This window comes from Mugil cephalus, chromosome 19, assembly GCF_022458985.1.
Source record: "Mugil cephalus isolate CIBA_MC_2020 chromosome 19, CIBA_Mcephalus_1.1, whole genome shotgun sequence".
NCBI lineage: Eukaryota > Metazoa > Chordata > Actinopteri > Mugiliformes > Mugilidae > Mugil > Mugil cephalus.
Genome location: NC_061788.1, coordinates 15,955,320 through 15,976,788, shown reverse-complemented (window position 1 = coordinate 15,976,788; position 21,469 = coordinate 15,955,320). Strand labels below are relative to the sequence as shown.

At 41.2% G+C, this 21,469-nt stretch overlaps 3 protein-coding genes across 3 annotated transcripts; all 3 read right to left on the bottom strand.

Moving 5' to 3' along the window:
- Positions 1 to 12: 12 nt before the first annotated feature.
- On the bottom strand, positions 13 to 6,271 carry hdhd2 (haloacid dehalogenase-like hydrolase domain containing 2). Its single transcript, XM_047568946.1, has 9 exons — positions 6,199 to 6,271; positions 2,823 to 2,932; positions 2,599 to 2,701; positions 2,097 to 2,202; positions 1,807 to 1,891; positions 1,546 to 1,711; positions 1,284 to 1,334; positions 1,095 to 1,158; positions 13 to 302 (listed from the first exon to the last, which is right to left on the bottom strand). The coding sequence occupies exons 2-9, from the start codon at positions 2,921 to 2,923 to the stop codon at positions 199 to 201; spliced, it is 780 nt and encodes a 259-aa protein (XP_047424902.1). The 5' UTR covers positions 2,924 to 2,932; positions 6,199 to 6,271; the 3' UTR covers positions 13 to 198.
- Positions 6,272 to 7,661: 1,390 nt separating this feature from the next.
- ier3ip1 (immediate early response 3 interacting protein 1) lies at positions 7,662 to 9,429 on the bottom strand. Its single transcript, XM_047569858.1, has 3 exons — positions 9,269 to 9,429; positions 8,786 to 8,887; positions 7,662 to 8,524 (listed from the first exon to the last, which is right to left on the bottom strand). Exons 1-3 carry the CDS (start codon positions 9,357 to 9,359, stop codon positions 8,469 to 8,471), a joined length of 249 nt encoding a protein of 82 aa, XP_047425814.1. The 5' UTR covers positions 9,360 to 9,429; the 3' UTR covers positions 7,662 to 8,468.
- Positions 9,430 to 10,023: 594 nt separating this feature from the next.
- Positions 10,024 to 20,964, bottom strand: skor2 (SKI family transcriptional corepressor 2). Its single transcript, XM_047569037.1, has 9 exons — positions 20,744 to 20,964; positions 16,855 to 18,874; positions 16,248 to 16,311; positions 15,485 to 15,562; positions 13,197 to 13,262; positions 12,954 to 13,052; positions 12,655 to 12,722; positions 11,763 to 11,826; positions 10,024 to 11,495 (listed from the first exon to the last, which is right to left on the bottom strand). The coding sequence occupies exons 2-8, from the start codon at positions 18,838 to 18,840 to the stop codon at positions 11,770 to 11,772; spliced, it is 2,418 nt and encodes an 805-aa protein (XP_047424993.1). The 5' UTR covers positions 18,841 to 18,874; positions 20,744 to 20,964; the 3' UTR covers positions 10,024 to 11,495; positions 11,763 to 11,769.
- Between the last annotated feature and the right edge of the window lie 505 nt (positions 20,965 to 21,469).

Here is a 21,469-nt window from a genome sequence, read left to right as displayed (position 1 = left end):
ATTGCATAAATATGGAAAACATTCATCACGTGTATGAACTTATCTCAACATGAATTCGAGACAGTACAGCATTACAGCTTTCCTTGAACATGGTTAGTTTCACTGACACATATTGTGGCTCCCTTTTCCGTGTGAGAACTGTTTACTTTGTGCAAACTGAATATTCATTGAGCAAATGAAACTAGCTCTTTATATAGCTTATAACAGATTTTGCAGAATGTGTTCAATGGCATCTGGGAAACTGTCACATGTCAAGTGAGGCGGGGGGTTGATTTTATTCTCATCTCCTTCTCTGTATTTACCTGGAACATGAGGAAGAAAAGAGGTGTCATCATCCACAAAAGTAAAAATATTCATCATTCAAAGTCCACGAGAATGTATCCTATAAAGGAAGTTTTAATGAAGATACTGTATGACAGCTGGGGATGGAGAGATAACGTGAGTAAGGATGGTGGTGAGGAGTCCTCGCTTTGTCATATCCCTCCACTTTCTCCAGTTAAATTCATTGACTGTTTTCTAAGTAGGCTTGGGAAATATCTTTTTTGTCTTACTTGACTTTGCTGTTTACACTCACTGCCAGAACACAGTTGGTGTGCAGGTGGTGTTATACAAGCAGATGAAAATTAAGTGGCTAAGACAGAAGAAGTCATCCCAGGATAAGGTGTGGCAATATATATAACGGGTTTGATAGAAGACCTATGCAACCAACCTATTTTAATCAAGAACAATCATCATGATGCTTCTGTTGACTAAATTTGACACACAGCTTCATCTATGTTAGCTGGCTTACCATCAAGACTAAACCCAACATATTCCTTCATACTATTTGTTCCCTTTTTCACTAGTCCTGTTATCACAACTCTTAGATCCCATCTTTCTCTGCCTACTCCATCAGCAGATGCTTATATCTGAAGTTGTGTGTGGTTCACAACAACACATCATCACCTAAATATGGCATCTGCTTAGTAGTTTAATAGAGACAGATGTGTTTACAGTGTTGAATTGTATACACGTGTACATTTGTGATTTCTAAATATCCTGGTAAACTGTAGTACCATGAAATCCAAACCTATCTCAGCCTATGTTCAACTCACCAGTTTTGACCAGAATACCCAACATTCCTGCATTCTGGGCACCGCCTACATCATCTCTGGCATCCTGTAGAGATGTAAACCACCACAGGGCAACTTATAATATGATGACTGATTAATATTATTTTATTACTGCTGTTTAAAAAAAGTGAAAAGAATATGACAAAAAAAAGAAAATAACAATATACTTACATCTCCTATCATGACAGCTTCACTAGGGCTACATCCTATATCAGACAGAGCCTGTACGAAGAAAACAACCACCAGAATATGAGGGAAAAAAAGGAGAAAATTTAGAGGTTAATTGTTTGTACCAAAAACCATTCAAGAGGCCACATTGCATTCTTTGGATTTTCCATTTCCTTTAGCCTACAGGCTGGTTTGGTAAACACTAAATGGTTGACCGGAAACAACAGAGTGCTCTCTTTTACTTGATGTAGAAAAACATCCAAACCTGTGTAAAAAATGTCTTTTCAGGCTTTCCTACTACTGTAGCTTTAGAGTCCGTGGCGTACTCCAGTCCCGTCACAAAAGACCCGGGCCCGAGGGCCAAACCATCCTTCCGTTTGTAATACCGAGCCTTATGGATAGCTATGAGAGGAGCTCCGTCCAGAATCATTCTAGAGAGCAATGCAAATTGCATATATTGTACATTATCATGGTCAAAGTGATCTGAGCTTCACTGAAGGATGTATCTTATAATATAGGCTGTTACCTGAAAGCCCTGTTGAGTGTTTGGTAGTTAAAGTGATCAGGAGCGAGTCCAATGACGACAGCATTTGGCTCTGACGTGTCAATACCTGCAGATGGACGAACAAATTCATTAATGCACAGATATGCTACTCTTTGTTTCATGTCATTTTAAATATACTTGTTAATTGGTCATTTAAAAAGTGGAGATGAATAACTGAAAGGAAATAAAAATTAAAGAAAAACTTAAATCAGTCTTCCTTTCCCTATTACTCGAACAGAAACAAACACGCACACACACTTATGAGTTCATACCAGCAAAGTCTTCCAGTGCGCTGTCCTCCACCAGCAGCAGAGGTCTGTGTTTTTTCTGCTCTAACAAACTCCTTGCAGCACTCAGAGAGGTGAAGATCTCTTTTTCCTGCGAGAGAGCGAGAAGAGAGAATCCCAGCCATTTTTTCTTTTATTCATAAGTTCAGTCTCTCTACAGACAATCTGTTGTTTACAGTGACATCTGTGCGTGGGGGGCTGCGAGTGGTATACTTTATATCAACTAGCAATGATTGTTTGCTGGAGCTGAAGAGGGAAGCTGAGAGCGCAGTAGAAAAACAGGAGTTATAAATATAACCTGGAAAGGAAAGTCAGCATTCATTGGAAAGATTGCAGTTTTCCTTGTTGCAGACGACTGAAAGAAGAGAAGGGACTGAGTGATTGTAAACCGAAGTCATAGGGTAACGTCCACATCAAACAGTGTTTCAACAAAAGTTCAAAACTGTGGTATGACGATACAACATTTACTTGGCTTCAGATATTTTACCTGGAGGTCAAAGTTGAGGCGTTGCAGTCGTTCCAGTAAGTTCCTCTTACTCTCCTTGGTTGTGTTGGTCACAAACTTCACAGCTACAGAAGCCTGCCGTAACCTGACGGTACAAAAACACAGAAGCAAACATGCTGGTATTAAAAGCACATTTGAAAATTGCTGCGAGATTTGTGACTCTGCAAAGGATCCAGACTGTTAACGTATACCTGGTTGTTTCCTACCTGTTTAGGGCTTCCTGCGCCCCAGGTACTGCTGTGTCTTCTATATGTAGAGTTCCACTCAGGTCAATGAGCACAGCCTTCAGAGCCCGTCTGCCTGCCATGTTGGAGGCCTGCACAGGAAGAAACAGTGGTTGTAATATGGGCTGTGATTAACAGTTATTTCCTCTCCAAGTTTGGTTTATGTTATTCCCACACGAAACAAGGTAATGAACTCCAAGTTACTGGCAGGTCGAAACTGAAAAGCACTTTGTACCTACATAGGACCTTGTCAGAATGGCAGTTGGCCGTCTATTACTAATAATAATAATAATAATATAATATATTTTATTTATAATGCCCTTTTCATCAACGGATCTCAAAGGGCTACAGATTAAAAACAATGAAAAAAACATCTCCATGGATGCATTAGTGGGAAAACTTATCCTCGATCCTGGTGGAAACGGGAAGCCAGTGGAGTGAGTGGAAGACGGGGTAATGTGATCATGTTTACACATTCCCATCAGGATTCTAGCTGCATAGTTTCGGGCCTCTGTAGGCTCTTGCTAGGGATCCAGATGAGAAGTGTGTTATAGCAATCTAGTCTGGAGGAGACAAAGGCATGCGCCAAAGAGAGAGGCGGTGTTTGGAAATGCTGCAGAGATGATAGAACGAGGTCTTGCAGAGGTAGTTGATATATGATTCCATGTTGAGTTGGGGTCCATTTTTACACTAAGATTTGTGAGTCCTGATGAGAGAGGGATATTGGAGCCAGAGAAGGTGATGCTGGTTATGGATGATGATAGTCTGGTGAGGAGTGCCAGGATGGCGACAGTTTTGGAGCTGTTGAGTTGAAGGAAGTTGTGCTCGATCCATACCTTTATCTCCTCCAGACAGGAGATGAGTTTTTACAGAGATGTCGGCGATGATGAGGGTGGAGTTGTGACTGTGGCACTGAAATAAAGCTGTGTGTCATCAGCATAGGAGTGGAATGATAATCCATGACGGCTGATGACCTGACCAAGGGGAATGAGGTAGAGGATGAACGGGAGGGGCCCAAGGACTGAACCCTGGGGGACACCACAAGTGATTATGTGGCTTTGGTTGTTTACCTTTACATAAAAAAAAGAAAAAAATGGCTGCAATAGCCTTGATCAAAAGATATACAATAAAAATAAATGATATTGGGCAGCAAATCAGAGCATTTGGGGCACTTTCAGTTGAAAGATCCACTTAAGTGATTAAGAAAGATCTAATTGATATTGGTTAAATTTCTTTCACTCAAACAACAATCACATCAGCACACCATGTAGAGGGAGATTACAGAGGACGACCCAACAAGTGTAGCTAGCAACAGGTATGTAGTTAGCATGTTGGTAGATAATAAATTTCTTTCTGCACTTGTAGGTAGGGTTTGTGCATATTAAAACGCAACTATTCATGTACTTACAAATACGATTTCTCATAATCCTCCTCTCACATTGACTTATAATTTTTATTTCGCTCGCTTTGAACAAACCTAACCAATCACATCAACAGAGGATATTCTCAACATTTTAGATAACGTGTAAGAGCTGCTTGGACCGCTCTCTGAGTCCGATTTTTTACAAACAACTAAATACGACCATGGTCGGCTGTAAATGGAGCTTTGCTGTTTAAAAAAGCTTATTCTTCCACAATAATTTATTATTTGAGAGATTATACCTTCATAATCATAATTCACATGTGTAGTGGCAGATTTATCAGATTACTGTGTTGTTCAAAGCTACATTGGAACAAACTGAGAGGATTACTGAGCTGTTTCGTTTATGGGTTTCTGCCTAGAATACAGATTTGGAGATTGTGCTTTTGTTGATATTTGATTTAAGGCTGTGATCCCCTATTATTTAGGCATGCTTGGATTTCTGTCTTGTAGTTATCAATGTGACGGTACAATTAATGCTCTTAATACCAACCTAAAATAATACACGCACGCACTCATAGCTTGTAGGTTATGTGTCTATTGATGACAGGAAAATATACTGTGAGGGAAGTACCAAGCTGGGAATAAACATATTTAGTGTTTGTGTGTGAGAGAGAAATTAAATTAAAAGAAAGTCAGAGCTGTAATTTAACAACCTTCACAATGCCCTGAAATTTACTCCTTATCTGTGTGTAGGGTTTTGTCTAAAATACTGAAAATAATAATTTTTATTGTCCTTTCAATGTTTATTAATAACCAGATTATATTAACAGAATCCTGAAATTTGTACAGTACCTTTTTCCTTAATCCACAAGGGATTTGTAGGTACATAATTGGTATCTAATGCTCTCAGAAGAATATTGTTTAATAAACAGTGTTCAAATTCTTACATTCATGTTGAAGTTTAAAATGCACTAAAAGAAGGATTTTTTTTTTTTTCGTATGACCTACAGCTGCAGTATTGTTCAGATCCTCCTGTGGTTCTCAGATGTGTTTTCAGTGATCTCATTTTCAGTGTGTACATTTTTATGAACTAGTACTGTATCAGTGGAACTGCTGTGCTACTGCACTGCACTGCTACAGTGTATAAATAGTTAAAAAGTGTACTTCACTCATCCTGAAATTGGAAGTCTTCTGGGGGATCTTCGTGATCCGTCATTGATAAACTAATTTTCCTTTTGTAGTCTTTAAAGTGCTTGTGTCCCTAAACTGTACTGAAGTATCCCTCTGCAGGGATACAGGGTTTCAAAGCATCTGCCTAGGAACCATGCAGTGTTTTGCTGAGGATGTCCTTACGGAGACTTTGTTTGAGCAGATCTCAGAGAAAGTTATCGGTCCGATAACTTTCTCTGTTCATGAAAGTTCTTCCCTAGGAGTTGTGAACTCGTATTGTTCCTCTGGTCATTAATTAATTGAGACTGGATGCACTCACTGATGTACCTGAAGGAAACAGATTGTGTGGGCTGTGTAATAGATTTCAGAGTAATTTTCCTGCAACTGGAAACTAGAACTAATAGAAGGATTAATCATTTGGTCTCTTTACCAGTGGTTAATGAATTGTGTTGTTAATAATATCGGTCTGTGAAAGATGCTTTAGTTATGTCCCCATATTGTGACTTTCTTAGTTGTTCTACATTGTAGAATATATATATTAGTGCGGGTTGAGCATGGCACAATTTTTAAAAACTCTTATGCATAATTTCTGAGATCAATTTCTAAAAGTTTCAGCTATTTTAAATCTCTTCTTTGCCATCACAGCTGGACCTGTTGTTGCTCCCTCCAGACATAAACGCAAACAGCTCAAATTCATCTCGCGTAGCTTCAAATGAAAAATTAAATTCTGAGATTTTACTGCTGTTACAAAATGTTGCCATTTCATTACAAAAACAGAACAATAACTGAATAGAGGGGATATATTTGGAAAAGAGGTGAGCCGACCTTAGACAGCTGCAGCTATCTCCTACTTCCTGTTGACGTTTTCTTCTTCTTCGACGGTTAAAATGTGTTGGTGGTGACTGCCCCCTGCTGTTAGAATGAAGCAAACGCTTCTACCCTCTGAAATCTTGGATTATGTTAAAAATATTAACGCCCGGTGGGAAAACATTTATATCACTTTCTGTTTTGAACACCACTCCATCTCTGTTGGACACAATGTTATTATTTTTTTTCCATTTTTTTCATAGGCTATACTCATATAAGAGGGTTATCCTTAACCCCTTTAATCACTCATTAGAATAATAATAATAAAAAAAAAAAAAACATATGTGTCCCATCACACTAACAACCAACAGATGCATCGCATTAGAGCCTCTTTCAGGGCATTCGGATAGATTTAATATGGAGGGAGGTATTATGAAAACGATAAAGACCCTCTCTCAGCACGACGCCAGACACCACTGATCAAATCCTCTTTTCATGTTACATACACCTACTGAATAACACTGTTGTTTTTATTAAGTTTTTACTTTTTGTTTTTGTACAGATATTATGTAGCTCAGATAATCATTGGGAAAAACATTGGCTAAAAATAATCTGTTCTCAATAAAAAATAATAATAAGAAACTTTATTGTCATATTTTGTTTCCAATTTTTATTCTTTTTTTCTGGTGTTTTTTTTTGTTTGTTGTTGTTGTTTCCATTGCTCTTTGCTGCTAGTGTATTTTTGCATATATATAAATAAATGTCTAATATGATGGGAAAAAAATGAAATACCTTAATTTAGCCGCAAATTTAAACTTTACTGTATAGTTATTTCATTTAGTTATATTCCGAAAGCACAGTCTGCTAAATATGTGTTTTTGTATTTTTCTTGTTTTGAGAAAAATGGGCTTTTTCTAATCTAAAATATAATTTAAAATTCATTTCAAGTTGTGTTTAGTTTTATTAGATTAATTGTTTTTCTTGGGGACATATTTTTAGGGCGTAGACTCTGTAATATGTGTAAATTATGATGACATGTCTCATAACAGCAGCTACAAAAACAAGAACCCAGAGACCAGAGACGTTCCTGACCTATGCTGTGCAGAAACGTATTCATGTAGGCTTGTGATCGCTTACAGCTTTTTCTGCGAATCACCAGCTAACCTCCAACTAATCACATATCAAAGTGGCTTTAATGTGCAAATCCCCCTGATAAACATATGCTTCTAATTCCTGTAGATCCGTTTTTGCTCTCGCACGTATTTAGGGTTAAAACCAATGTTAATAAAAGTGGCTGCAGAGCTCAGCTGGAGAGGAAGTGGTAATAATTCACAACATATGGGGATTATCATTGAAGTGGAGCACGATAGATATTTACAGTGGTGAAAATGCTGCATTTGATCAGTTCAAAATAGCACCCTCTTCTTTATTTGCTTCTCAGCTGACATCAGTCTGGAAACCAAAAAAAAGAAAGACTTTGGTGAAACTGAATAACAAATTTATTTCAAGACAACAAACCCTCTCAGCGTTTGTGGCACTTAGAAGGTATCAACGTGTAAACAGTACATTGGTCTGAGCTGTGTTTGGCAATACTCCATAAAATGTACATGTACACACACTTAACATAATTCTCACACAGGAATAATTGTTACAACATTTAAACCGAGGCTGCTCAGAATGACTGAATTCTCACTGTTGTTTTATTGTGGATTTCCTGAACTGTCACAAATCCAATCAGAGGTGTTAAAAAGTCCTGCAGACCCATTAGAACGAAAACACTCTTTTTGTTGACAAGGCGTCAACAAATCTTTCACCATCTTTCTGTATCAATGTGTTAGAAAAGTTAAAATCCTGTCCAGCTGACTGGAATAAGGTTAACAACGTTAACCCAAGCGTTATTTAAGATTCTCCAAACTTTAAGTGACAAAAAACACAACATGTCATTAAATCCTTAAAACAGATTCATCTCATGTTCTGAATAACACAATTGGTCCGACACAACGCTGGATAGGAGGAGAGTCATCGTACTTTGTGGCGTTTTAACTTTAAGATAATCATTCTTTTTTTTGGTCCTGATGAGGAAAGTGAGGAAGTCTGAGCATGTGCAGTTCAGAGGTTGATATTTTTATGTTTGTCTTTCCCAGTTCCAGCCCCGTGGAGAAATGTTTCCGCTCCGCCGATGACTGACAATGACAGAAGTCGCTAAATGACAGCGCGTTGTGTGTGTGTGTGTGTGTGTGTTTGTTCCTTGGCACATGTCTAGTCCCGCGGCCCGGTGAACTGATGGATCAACCGAACAGTAACAACAGGACGATGCAGGCGGCATTCACTATTATCAAGGGCACTGTTGGAAAAATAAAAAGTAAACACGACTTAGCTTCAGCTGCAAACAGACTCAGAACATTAACACAGACTATCATATTTCAGCACTTGTAGTGTGCTACGAGAGTGTCTATGTGGCACAGAGGATCAAACACTGCAGCACTCTTTTTTTTCTTTCCACTCTAAAATCAGTGCTGTTGGTTTTATAGTGTTTATTCAGGAAACAAAACTCATGACTGCTTTGAGAGAAGATGAGATTAAACACCAACTGAGCTTTACCAACCTCTCATGACGGTCCGGACTGAGCGGATGAGGTTGAGGACCTGGGCTTTGACTCCTGGGTCATCTCCAAAACCTCCAACTCCCTGGTCAACCCCCCAACCGACTGGGGACAGGGAGGAAAAGAGACAAAAAAAAAAGTAAAAGTAAGGACAGCAGAAAGCAGGAGTAGGATGAACGTGTAGAGGAGGGATTAGATGGGAGGTGGCAATAGTTCATTGGAAAAAATAAAATATTACAGCATATGTTTGATTTTTTTTTTAAAACGTGGTTTTAAAGTTTTAAAAAGAACCCCTATTCCACACAGCACATTTCTCTGTGATCGTCAAACCTCAGTTCTATCACTGCAGACGCCCTCAGACAGAGACCATTCAGTGTAACAAGGCAGCTAACAGTGTTAGCTATCCAGCTGCTCTCTGCACAGTAAACACCGGCAATTCAGTCAAACGTGTGAAGCGTGTGGTATGTAATGCGGAAGAACACTTACTCTTACTGAGAAACCTCTCCTCGTGTAACACGGCGATTGCATTAGTGCAGAGAATAGCGGTCTGGATGAGAGTGTACAGTGTAAACGCCATGCTGGCAACTTCTTCTCCTCCTCCTCCCCTTCTTCTCCGTATGCCACTCCCAGAGATGTAGTTGCCGTAAACTGGCAGCGGAGGTCGTGCAACAGAAGCAACGGTAATTATCCTGGTAACGACCCGTGCCGCCTGTTAAAGTGTCCTCCTCTAATAAACCAAACGAAACAAATTAAGATTTACGCTTCTAAATTACGCTAGAAGTACGGAATACATTTTATGTGCAACTTCTCTTTTAAACGTTTTCAATAAAACTAATAAAGGGGGGGCTAACACGCCAGAGCACGTTTAATTGAGTTTCCTATTTTTCAATCATTAAGTAAAAAAAAAAAAGCATATTCGTAATTTAATTAGTTTTGACCATGTCTAATTAAATATTTTTTTGGCCCTTGTGGTTTCTGGAGCGCTGCTGTCACATCTGTTTCACTCCAGTTCCAGTTTTCATTCCTCACACACAAGAAACAACTAGCACGTGAACCTTATTTAAGTATCAGTGGGACAAACACAAACTCACTTTATTATCTATTAATCATATTTGTAAAAGGAGCAATACATTATCGGAACTGTAGGGTTTTAAATTAAATTAATTAAATTAAATTGAGCTCCAGCTAAAACAGTGTTGTTGTAAACGGTGTAAAATGAAATGGTCCACATTCAGTTTTTTTTGTATAGACTTTTAATTTACACATAAATAGTAGAGAAACTACAAGAACATTTTGAAATACATCTGCATTAACGGTTTATAATGATAACATTTTCTCATTAAATGACGACCTTCTCCATTCATTCTATAAACAAGGTGGTCATTTTTATTCTTTTTTTGTCATACACTTGACTGCACCATCATCATCATCATCATCGTGTCTCTGTCTTTTTCATTTAACATTATAATAAATAATATTTTCACAATCAGGGTCTCGGGGTTTTACTCAAATAAATGACCAAACAAACACATATAGACAGACTGACTGCATCCAGTATTCTCATGTTTGACATTTTATGCAGTCAGGTGAAATCATTTACATACAACTGTACAATAACAGATCGGGCATTTGCTGCTTGTTGCCCGGACACTCTTTTGGAGAGAAGGCAAGCAGTCGGCCTTCAATTGTCTGTTCACCGTCAACATTACCTTTGTACATGGTGACGATTTGAGGCTGTAACACAATATTTGTGTAGAGTAGAAATTAGCGTCGGTGTGACTTTTAGCAAGTGATTTAAATTCCAGCTGCTCTGTCTGATACAGTAAATGTGACACAGGATAACTTTCTTTGTAGAAATAAAAAACTGAAAAGTGTATAATCAGACGTGACATTGTATAATGACAATGCTGTGACATCTGAAGTGAATAGAATACTTTTTTGTACAAACAGTAAGCCTATGGCTGTGTACAGTCTGGATAACGTGTGAACCTTTTTTTACTATAGGTTTAAAACCTAAAACATCGATACTTGCTGTTTCCTGCTGTCCTGATAAGTGGCTCGGATGATGACGTGTGTTTTACAGGAGGGAGTCACAGCTGAACGTGACCGAACCCACAATAAATAAAGGTTGGTTGTTTCCCTTTATGATCCCAGCCCGGTGCCATCGGTGCGACGGCAACAACAACAGGGACATTCTAAGTGTGAACGCCGTCCTTGTCCGTACTCTGGTGTCTGTACATTCGTGCCATCAGTAGTCAGAGCTACGTAACAACACCCAGTCTGTCTGGATTTGTGAGCGTTCATCTCTAAAGAGTCTGGAAATGGGGTTTTCTGACGACCGCTGTCCTCCTGTTGGTCTGCAACAGCCCGGGAAAGTTCACACGGGGCAGTGAAGGCAGCGTTTGCTTTGGTCCTGGTTGGATAAAGCTTCCAAAGTGTCTCCACGATGTTTGTGTCAGTTACCGTGTGTTAAGTTTGGGAAAGTAACTTGACCCAGGGAAACAGCCGAGGGTCTTTTACCAGGCTGCTGCCCCACAGCGACGTGCAGGGCTATTAACAGAGGTATCAGAAGCGGTGGAATGATCGCTGTCCCAGGAAAACCTAAGAAATGTCTGTGTGTACTCTAGTGTCTGTGTCTCTCGTTTACGTTTTTCATTCAGTTTTTGTGTCCTTTAAAAACACTGCGTAGCTTCACTCTTCTTCATTTTGTTGCCTGTGAAGACAGTAAAAAAAAAAACGGTTTTAGTATTTGAAGTGTGTTACCTGGTGTTAAACCAGACAAACCCACAGTGAAGTTAAATTTAACACCGTTTGACTCTAGACCAGGATCATTAATTATCAAGCAAATGAAACACGGACTGAATTTCACTATTTTGCTATTATTATCCAGGAAAATTACCTTAAGGAAAAACTCATTTGCAGATAGCGTGTCTTCAATTTTTAATGAGCGGTATCATTAAATGAATTGAAATACTCTCACCTCTCAGCTACTTGTTGAGATGGGAGCTGATCTTTTCTTTCCTGATCATGTTTGCGTAGGGAATCTGGAAGAAAACAAAAAAAAAGAACCAACGATGAGATCGATCCTGACCCTAGACGATATTAAGATCACTTTTAAAAAAATATGGAAATGAACGTGGAAAGTTTTAAAATTCTATCACATAGAAACATAAATGAAACATTTTGCTGCAGCTCATTTGAACGTCTGTGTGAAATTAATGTGTCATTACTCTCAGACTGATCCATCTGCTGGTTCTAGACACATCTACGCACTTCGCCGTGCACATGCCTGCTTATAAATGATCCTGGGTGCCTGTTCAGTCGCACGCCGGTTGTATGAATGCGCCGCGCTCTTGCGCGTGATTTCGCCGCCGTGTGCGTACGAGCGCGCGTGTCGAAGGAAAGCAAAGACAAACAGCGTCTGTCAGCCTGTCTGCCAGCTGCTCCAGTGATTGATGTGGACGGAAACAGACGGCTGCGGAGGAACTTCTCACCCGTGAAAGACAAACTAGATGATTGGGTTTGTCTTTTGATGGACAAATAAGCAACAGCACAAGTGTCCGGTTGAGTCATTCTGACGGCTTTATTTATTCATCATTTAATTAGGATTCTCTAAATACGTTTCAGGGGCTACCTTAGTTAGTGATAATGGAGTAATTACTGTCACGTTTCCTGAGCGTTTCTGATTTGATTTGAGGGTGCTTTATAATTAGTTTTAATCGCATTATTTTTCAAAATCATGACAGGAACCATTTTTAAAGCAATCAGTGATTTTCTTTACATTCGTGTATCTATAATTGGATGTTTTATTTGTCATTTGAAAGCGTATTTTCTATCAGTGTTGGCGCTGATTGTGATATTAGCAGTCTTACCATCTGCAGCTGCTGGACCATCTCCTCTCTGTAGGCGAGCTCGCGTTTCATCTGATCTTGAAAATGATCTGAAATTAGTGCAAAAACCTATGATTAGCCAGAGCAGCACTGTCGTTTGAGTGGGTGATCGAGTGCAGTTGTGAAGGGAGCTAATAAAGTGACAGTGTTAAATACAGAACAATGCAGAGGTAAGAGAGGGACAGAAAGGTTGTAAGAGACCTTAAGGAAGACAGAACAGGAGAAGTTGCCCTTCAGACTATGAAAAAAAGGGACGTGGGGTGAGGAAAAAAAGAACTTACGGAAGACAGGAAATGGAGAGGTGCCCTTCAGAGCGTGAAACTCCTGCTCCAGTCTCCTCCTGAAGTCGATCTGCTCCAGCAGAACCTTCTGAAGCTCCTCTACAAAGGGAAGGGACGAAAAGAGAAGAAAAAATGGGAAGAGAAAAGAGAGAGAAGATTGTTAGAAATTAGCAGTAAAACACCATTTGAAAACTATGATTATTTATAAAAAAACTGCTCTAAGCTCCGATAAATAATCTTTACCTTTCTCCATGTTCTCAACGTCCTTCTTTAGCTGAACCGGGGAAGCGGCACCGTGGCTCTGATCACCTGGAAATAAGAGAGAATTCATTTGAGGCGAGTAAAACAACTAACGAGGCTGAGTAAGCAGACCCTTTAAAATGTGCACTGGGCATCTGTGTGAACTTAAGGGTAATTGACCATATGCATCAACTATAAATTATCTTGGAACTGGTTAGCTAAAAGCAGCTGCAGAGGAAAAGGTCAAAGCATAGTTTCTTTGCACAAAGACGGCTGGACGATTTATCAGCATTAAACACAATCTTGTATCCTCCACATCGAAGTACATTGGACAAGGACTGAAAAAAGGTGGCGCAGACCCTGAAAGAGCAGAGTGGACCACTTCCAGAAACCATCAGTAAAATCAGGTGAGAAATAAATGAATAGGAGTCAAATAAACATTAATGGAGCACTGATACTGAGAGGGATGTGATAGAAATCATCTACAAAATTCAACATAACCAAGCCAGCCAGTGTGTACTAAGAGTACCCTGAAGCATTCCTGACATACTCATGTTCAGTGAATCCCCACCACGCTCCCTCATCTCTTGTGTTCAGTATAGCAATGGAATTTCTTTCTTTGGCCTCTGGGTGTCAGTGTATGTTTGCGGTAACTGTGTTCGCTGGAAAACGGATCTCTGCCTTCACTACTTGGCTCCTTCATCACGGAGATCAGTCAGATCAAATCACAGAAACGGGAGTAAATCAATCCTGACCTTTGAAAACTGGATGGAGTAGCGAAAAAGTAAACGTTTACATGAGCGCTGCATCAAAACAGACGCTGACAATTTAAGCGCTGTAATATTAAGTAGTATTTTTGGCTGGTGACTTTGCTTTGACCAGAGTCATTTGGAAGCCTGAAGAGTGAAAACACACAAAGGAGAAAACATCAAACGATATTCTGTGTTTTGTCTTATTGCTCTACTTGTTGCTGTAACTTCACCGCCTCCATCAGATGTTTTCAGATTTAACAGCGTGACTATATTGTCTATATTGTTATGTGTTTGCGCTGACGTCTGAATTGTGACAATGAGGCATTGAACGGCTTAAATGAAGCAATCCAGCGTCCTGGATATGTATATCCCACCTCCAGTCATTTCATGTCCGGGCTCCTTAAGCCTCCCTGTGCTTCTCTCTCTCTCTCTCTCATTTAGAGCAGAGAGCTCTCTCCTCTCTCTCTCTCTCTCTTCCTCCCTCTCTCTCCTCTCCTCTCTCCATTCCTCTCCTCTCTCTGTCTCATTTGACAAGCAAATTTGCAGACAGTGCCCGAGGATAACAACCTCGTTTGACAGTCAATTAACCGTGAATAGTCAAAGCCAAGGCGGTTTGCATTACATAAATGGAAAATTAGATTATTTTTTCTCCCTAGAAACAGAGGGAGAGTTTAAAGACAGTGGAGGGGGGGGGAGGTGGGACTCAGAGGAATCAGGCCTTCTAATCACGTAGAGCTTCCCACCGCCCAGGGAGACGTTTGGCAATCAGGGGAAAGGTGGTCTCATTTAATTTGTTTCGTGTAATTTTTCGAAATACATTATACATTATGCGCGGGGATCATTACGGTGTGTGTGCGCGCAGGGGTTGAGGGAATGGGGGTAGATATAAATGTTGGCACAGATGTCATAAAGCACTTTTAATGTCTTCCTGACAGATATAAAAAGGCAATAAGCTGTGATCTTTTTCAAACGGGAAAGGGCTTTTTTGCGCTGAGAAAGGGGGAAAAAAAAGGCAATTATGTCGGCGGCGATATGGGTCTAGGATGGAGATTGCCAGCGCGGCTGCTTATGTCTGAGCTGATGTTTTCTTGTTGAACTATAACGGCCCCCCTAAGAGTAACAGCCCCGGTGACAACGGCGCTAAAGAGAGCAGCCGTGGCACGGCGGCGACAGAGGCAGCTCTGCACCGCTGTTTCATCTCTGTGTGTATTTATATGACTCCCTTAACTCTCCATCCGAGAGGAGAAGGAGATAGAGGAGGATCGGGCTGAGGGGGTTTCTCGAACGGTTAAGGGTCGTCATTATTAGTTTTGTGCATATCTGCATTTCCCGATGTAAATATTTAATCGTAGTTTCGTTTGATAATGACCTCAGATTTACTGTGTTTCAAATTAGAATAAAACCAAATGCTGAAATTAAATTAACGTCCTAATAATTTCACTTTCACCTCATTTTCAGTTTCACACTTTAATTCATTTGCTATTTTTACTGAGGCCTCAATGCACAAAAAAAAATTTAAAAAAAAGTAGGTATTTGTACCTGAGCTTTCTCTCCAATAGTCCGGCGCTGACGTCTCAGTCTCCGGTACAAAGAAACTGTTCTGCTCTTTGTTTTCATCTGGGGGAAGGAGAGAGAGACAGACAGGAAGGAGGAGAGGTTCAGTAAGGCCCATTGGCTGAGCTGGTTATCCGGACACACGGAGATAACTAAGCGTATGCGCGGTGTGTGTCCTGCTTGCGCGTGGATGCATTCGTGAGTCATGCTGCCGAGTGAACGCGTGCCACAAAACACACAGGAGACGTTTTCTCTCGGCGTAAGGGTCAGAGTGGGAGATGAGAGGAGCAAATGAAACGTCACAGGAATATGAGCCTCGCAGGGACGCGGGGACACTATAAAACCACTCACTCAGACAATAAATGAAACAAAGATGCTATCACACAACCGACCCAGACAGCTGATGAAACGGAGAGTGTGTAACAGTTTGCTGAAATAGATTGTGTAATAGTATTTGACAAAACTGTATAAGAAAACCGTTCCAATGTTTGATGAAACACTGTAGAGAAAGATGTGAAACAACTCATGCACACAGAGGAAAAGGTAAAGTAATTATTGGAGATTATTTGTAAAAGAGAAATTTTGCTTTTGCAGAAAGTGTGAAGTATTTTAATATTAAGGCAAACAACTATTTTGTATTTTTAAAACTGATACGTAAGTGTCCCACAATTGTAAAACTTTTTAAAATTGCACATTAGAAATGAGAAATAGAGAAGTTAAAATAAAATATGAAATTGTCGGTGCTCACCAGAAACGCAGGAGCTGTCTTTGGTTGCGTATGCGGGGAGGCCTTCGTCTCTGTTTTTGTGCACCTGGAAATCACATGCAGTCGATAAGTATTTCATTTACATGTTATCCATTTCATAGTGTAATAACCAGAGCAGCGTGACCTACAAGGCCGTGAGATTTGGATTCTTTGACGTCTTTTAATTTTTTTAATGAAGGGCTCATTTTAATTTTCCCATTTTGGCAAAATGCGTTGTTATATGTTGAACTGTGAGCCATGTTTGTAATGTTACTCAGTGGATAATTTAAACTGTTTAACACGGTCCTCATAACTCTGCCTTCGTCATTCCCTCTCTCCTTCTCCTCTTGGAGGCCTGGTTAATGCGAGAGTCAGCGGGTTAAAGATTAGAGTTGCCCTAACAGGCTGGGGTGACAGAGGGAGAACAAACACATTGTGGCCATTAAACAAACCACGCCTGGGCCTATTAGCTGGGATCAGAGTGGGGTGACTGTTTCAATTTCTACAGGGAAAACCCAGCCTATCAATCTGCTTATGCAGATCACACCACTGCCTGACTGCAGCACCATTTAAATAATAATTAGCTAAAGTGGCCTGTGGGGATATTTACGTTTTTGTAAGCTGTGTCCTCTCTGTGAGGTGGGGTGGAGCTGGATAGAGGCAAGCTGGCACGAGGTGAGGCTGGCAGGCTGGGGGACTCCTGGTGGACGGGATCCGTGGAGGATCGAGGGGAGGTGCCGGGGTACATCGCGCCACTCCCTCTATCTTTCCCCCTCTCCTCTCCGGCGCCGTCGCTCAGCGCGGGGAGGTACAGGCTGGTTTGAGTCTGCGGCGGCCTGCTGGCGAAGCTCCCCTCCTCTTCCTCGTCCTCCTGCTTCGACGACTCCACATCCACTTCCCCTTCCTCCTCGCTCTCCCCTCCTTCCGCCTCCCCGTCGCCTCCGCTTTCGCTCCCATAGCTGCAGCTGCTGGTGGGCGACAGTCGCTGGTGTCGGTCGGACCCGGCGACCGCGACCCCGAAGTCTTCGTCCGTCGTCCCAGTGCCTCCTGCGCCACTGCCGTGGAGCTTGGCGATGCTCTCTGCATCTTTAATGACGGGACGGAAAGCGGAGCCATAGTTAGGTTTCCTTGCTTGGAGGTTTGGGGTGTCCAGCAGCTTGAGCCAGCCCTCAGACGTCACAGGGCGCAGGTCAGGGGTAATTGTAGTGCACTCTGGTTCGAAGAGGCCGGATCTGGGCGCGGTGGAGCCGTTGCTGGGGGCCATGGTCGAGCTGACGCCGTTTCCGTTGCTGCTTACGGCTGCAGATTCACTGGGGTCTGAGAGATCAAGGAAGGCCTGCCTGAGAGAGGGGTTGTCTGCCAGGGAGGAGAGGGTGCTGGGCTGAGGCTGGAGGTAGGTGGGGACGGGTATTCCTCCCGCCGCTCTCGGCGGCCAAAACATGCAGAAGGGAGGATAAAAAGTGTCTTTACGGCCAGGCCATAAAAGACCCGACAGTCCCGGTCCTTTCTGCCCGGCCGAAACATCGCTGTCGTCTTTTTTCTGCTGGCAGAGACCAAATGCCGGAAAAGGATAAGGGGAGGGGAAGAGCGACGTGGGAGGAAACTTCTGCAGCATGCCAAAGCCTTTGCTTGGGACAGGGATGACCGGGTAGCTACGTGGCGTCTTGCGCGGAGACAGGCTGTCTCCGTCCAGATCATCCTCGTCTTCAAAGCGGGCTCTTTTCTGAGCACCCAGGTCGGGTCCCATCATGTGAGGCACAACCGAACCCGGGAGAGTCTTCATACCAATGGAGGAACAGTGAGACGAAGAGGGCAGCGCTCTCTTTCGACTGCCTCCGTTGAACATAGCTTTGACGTCCTCCCACGCGTAAACCAACTCATCAGCCGGGTGCTTGTCACTGAGTTTGAGGTGTCTTCGCCAGGAGTTGAAGTTGGCAGCATCAGGCTGAGTGTACTTGGCGTCTGGCGTGCGGTGGGAGTGGAAAATAAACTTATTCGGGGAGAAGTACATGTTGCAGAAAGAGCACTTGATGCATTTGGCCCTAGAACTGTTGTAGCGCGCCGGAATGAAGTTGCCGCGACAACCCCAGGCACACTCGTGCGTCACGTCGAAGGCAAAGTTGTCGGGCAGCTTTGGCGGCGCGTTCTCTCCCAGAAAGGACTTGCACAGGCGCTCGGCCTCCCGCTTGGTGATCATGCCGCAGCGGCGCGACGAGATGGGCATGGCACCGGCTCTGCGGAGGATCTCCAACTGGACCGGAGTGCACTGGACACAGGTGATGCCCAGGGCCACGCGGCGATTGTGGATCTCATTGTAACTGTAGTTCTTGAGGAGCGTGTTGGAAATCTGCGCCAAGCAAAGTCTCTCGTTGTTGTCGATGACCAGCGACACAATGGGAACACCGTACAGGATGACCTGGCCGACTTGGTTGGGCTTGAGGGGCGAGGAGGAAGAGGAAGGAGAGGGCGAGGATAAGGAGGAGGATGAGGAGTGGAGGTGGGCCGGCCTGGGTGGAGTCAGGGGCTCCTGTTGGTAAGGGCCTGTTGAGCTTGTCATTATGATGTCATTAGAGCTCGCAAGATGGGTCTTGTCCATTCTTGAAGAAGAAGAAAATGTGTTGTAGAACAACCTGTTTCAAAAGAAAGAAAGAAAAAAAGATCCACACGTGTTAAAGAATTTAGCAGAAAAATCTGTCTTGTTAGAGTTTATTCATACACAGATACCTTCTTATAATATATACATTTACAATATAATTGTAATTAGATGTAGAATTTATTAAAAAATAAATTGATGAAAAAAGAAGACGGTAAAGTGAAGAAAGCCCATATAGATTAAATATATCTTATTATCCATTCACTATCAAAAATCTTTGATTTTTATTTTCCTTTTTATGAACTGCTTCAAATTTAAAACGTCAAATTACATTTTAAATGATTTCGCTACTATTTTTACAAAATAATTGAGTACCCAGAAAAATTATAATCTGAATAAGAACACTGAATTATTATTGCTCCATTAGTACTTTCTGTTAATTTGATACAGAAATAAAGCTGTTTCATTTTTATCTACACCATGTTGAAAATTACATTGCATAAATAAATGCGCTGAATTAATTTATTTCTCTCAACATTATAGTGTGTGAAGCATTTCGTGAATCTCCATTCATAGATTTTGAAGTTCACCTGTGTGTGGCCAACAGTGAAAGTAATTTAGAAAACACACTCTTCTAAAATCACTGTTACACAACTGGCTATGATCTAAAATTCACCTTAAATGCAAGTGCTTAGGTAAAGATTGATTTTATTCATTTTGTTTTGATAAAGTATATTTAACTCAAATGATTCAGCCAACCACGTTAATGATAGAGAAACACATCGCATATATTTGAGGCAGCTTTTGTCATATCTGGGGCAACAATTGCCGTTTTGTTTACTGTCATTCTCATTTTCTTCACCTGGTTGTTTGTCGTTGTAGTGAGACATTCAGGTAAAATGCTACATTCTTTCTTATTTTATTATATTGAGTTTAGTATATGTTTTAAAAACTTTATCATGAAAATAACAAAATATTTATTAGGAGTCTAACGGGTAATGTCAAATTACCCAAAAATATTTTGTGTGGTTTTAATGTACAATATAGTGAATAAATTTTAGTGATTCTGAAATGTATAAAGAATTCTTATTTTCTAACTATTTTTCAACAGCACTTGAATAAAACTTACACATAGCTACACATAAACAACCACGAAAAACAGACGAATTAGTTTTAGTTTGTTTCAGCTATTTCAAGGAACGTTTGGCTTAATAAATACATTATTTGCGCACTTGCAGACAAGTAAACGCTGCCACAAACACAGGAAAATACTACGAATTTTGAAGGACCTCGGACCCCAATGTGTAGCCTAAAGCGAAAAGCAGACGTTGTTGGGGGAAGTAAAAAAAAAAAGGAAAGGAAAGGGAAAAAACTTATTTGATCGGATCGCATATGAATAAGATAACTGGCTGATATGACATGTGAGCTGAACGGCGTACTGCAGAGGAACCAATGATACCAACCAGTAAAAGTTTAGCCGGACTTTAAATCGCATACACACACAAAATGTTGAACCATTTGTAGTCTAATTTATGATTTCCGTACAGCACAAGTTTTATCTCTAACAAAGTAATCATTAAAGCATCATTATCAGGCTTGACAGTGAAAGGCGTCTCAAGTTTAACTCCAATGGAACATTAAAGTCAGACTAAACCGACTATTTATCTGATGATAATAATAATAATAATTATTATTATAATAATAATTTTAAATATAATAATGTCTATGCAGCCTAAATCTAGACTGTGAGTTAAGTTAGATGTAACGGAATGCGAAATTCTTCTTCTTTCAAAAATAATAATAATGACAACCGCGGGCTTTCTGTCCTCTCTTCCTCACGAAATGTCATAGTTTAACAACATTTTAAAAGCATAACACAAGAAATGGTGTAACGAGCAGTCCTTACCTCCGACTTCTGGGAATACTCCCCAAAAAACGCGTCAAAAAATATCCCCGTCACGGGAGAAATTGATTTATCCTACACAGCTTTAAGAAACTCATTTTTATCGCGTAAACACACACAATTATATCCGGAAAACACGTGCAGTGCAGTCGGTACCGGCTTTTTCTTCCTCTCAACTGTGGAGTGAGCCTGCTCGTGAGATGTGAGTAAACTGCGACGCTCGCGCCGGCTTTATTCCCCTTTCAGAGACACCACGAGCCGTCCTAATCTCTCTCTCTCTCTCTCTCTCTCTCTCTCTCCCTCTCTTTCTCTCTCGATCGCACACCTGCCTCGAGTTTGATTGGCGTGTAGCGCGAGCTCAGCCCACCATCCTGGACACGCACGCACTTTCACGCGCACACAATTTATTCCTCCTCTGCTTCACGCGCTGTGCTGCCCAGTTGAACTGAACTGTTAAAAAAAATACGTCTCGCTAAGTGTCATTCTAACGCTGGAAAAGTCAAACTAGAGCCACGGCACCGACTAAAGCCTCGACTGTGTCGCGTTGGCGCGTGCACGACTGTGCCCCCTGGGTCTCGAACAATAAAACTCTGAAGAGCCGCCATAATGACAACACAGCGGACGCAACCCAGAATTTAGATTAGCATCCTTTTAGCTAATTTACCGACTATATTAGTGACCCAATGAGAATGAATTCTAAATGAAACTGACATGCTCACACAGCTCGGC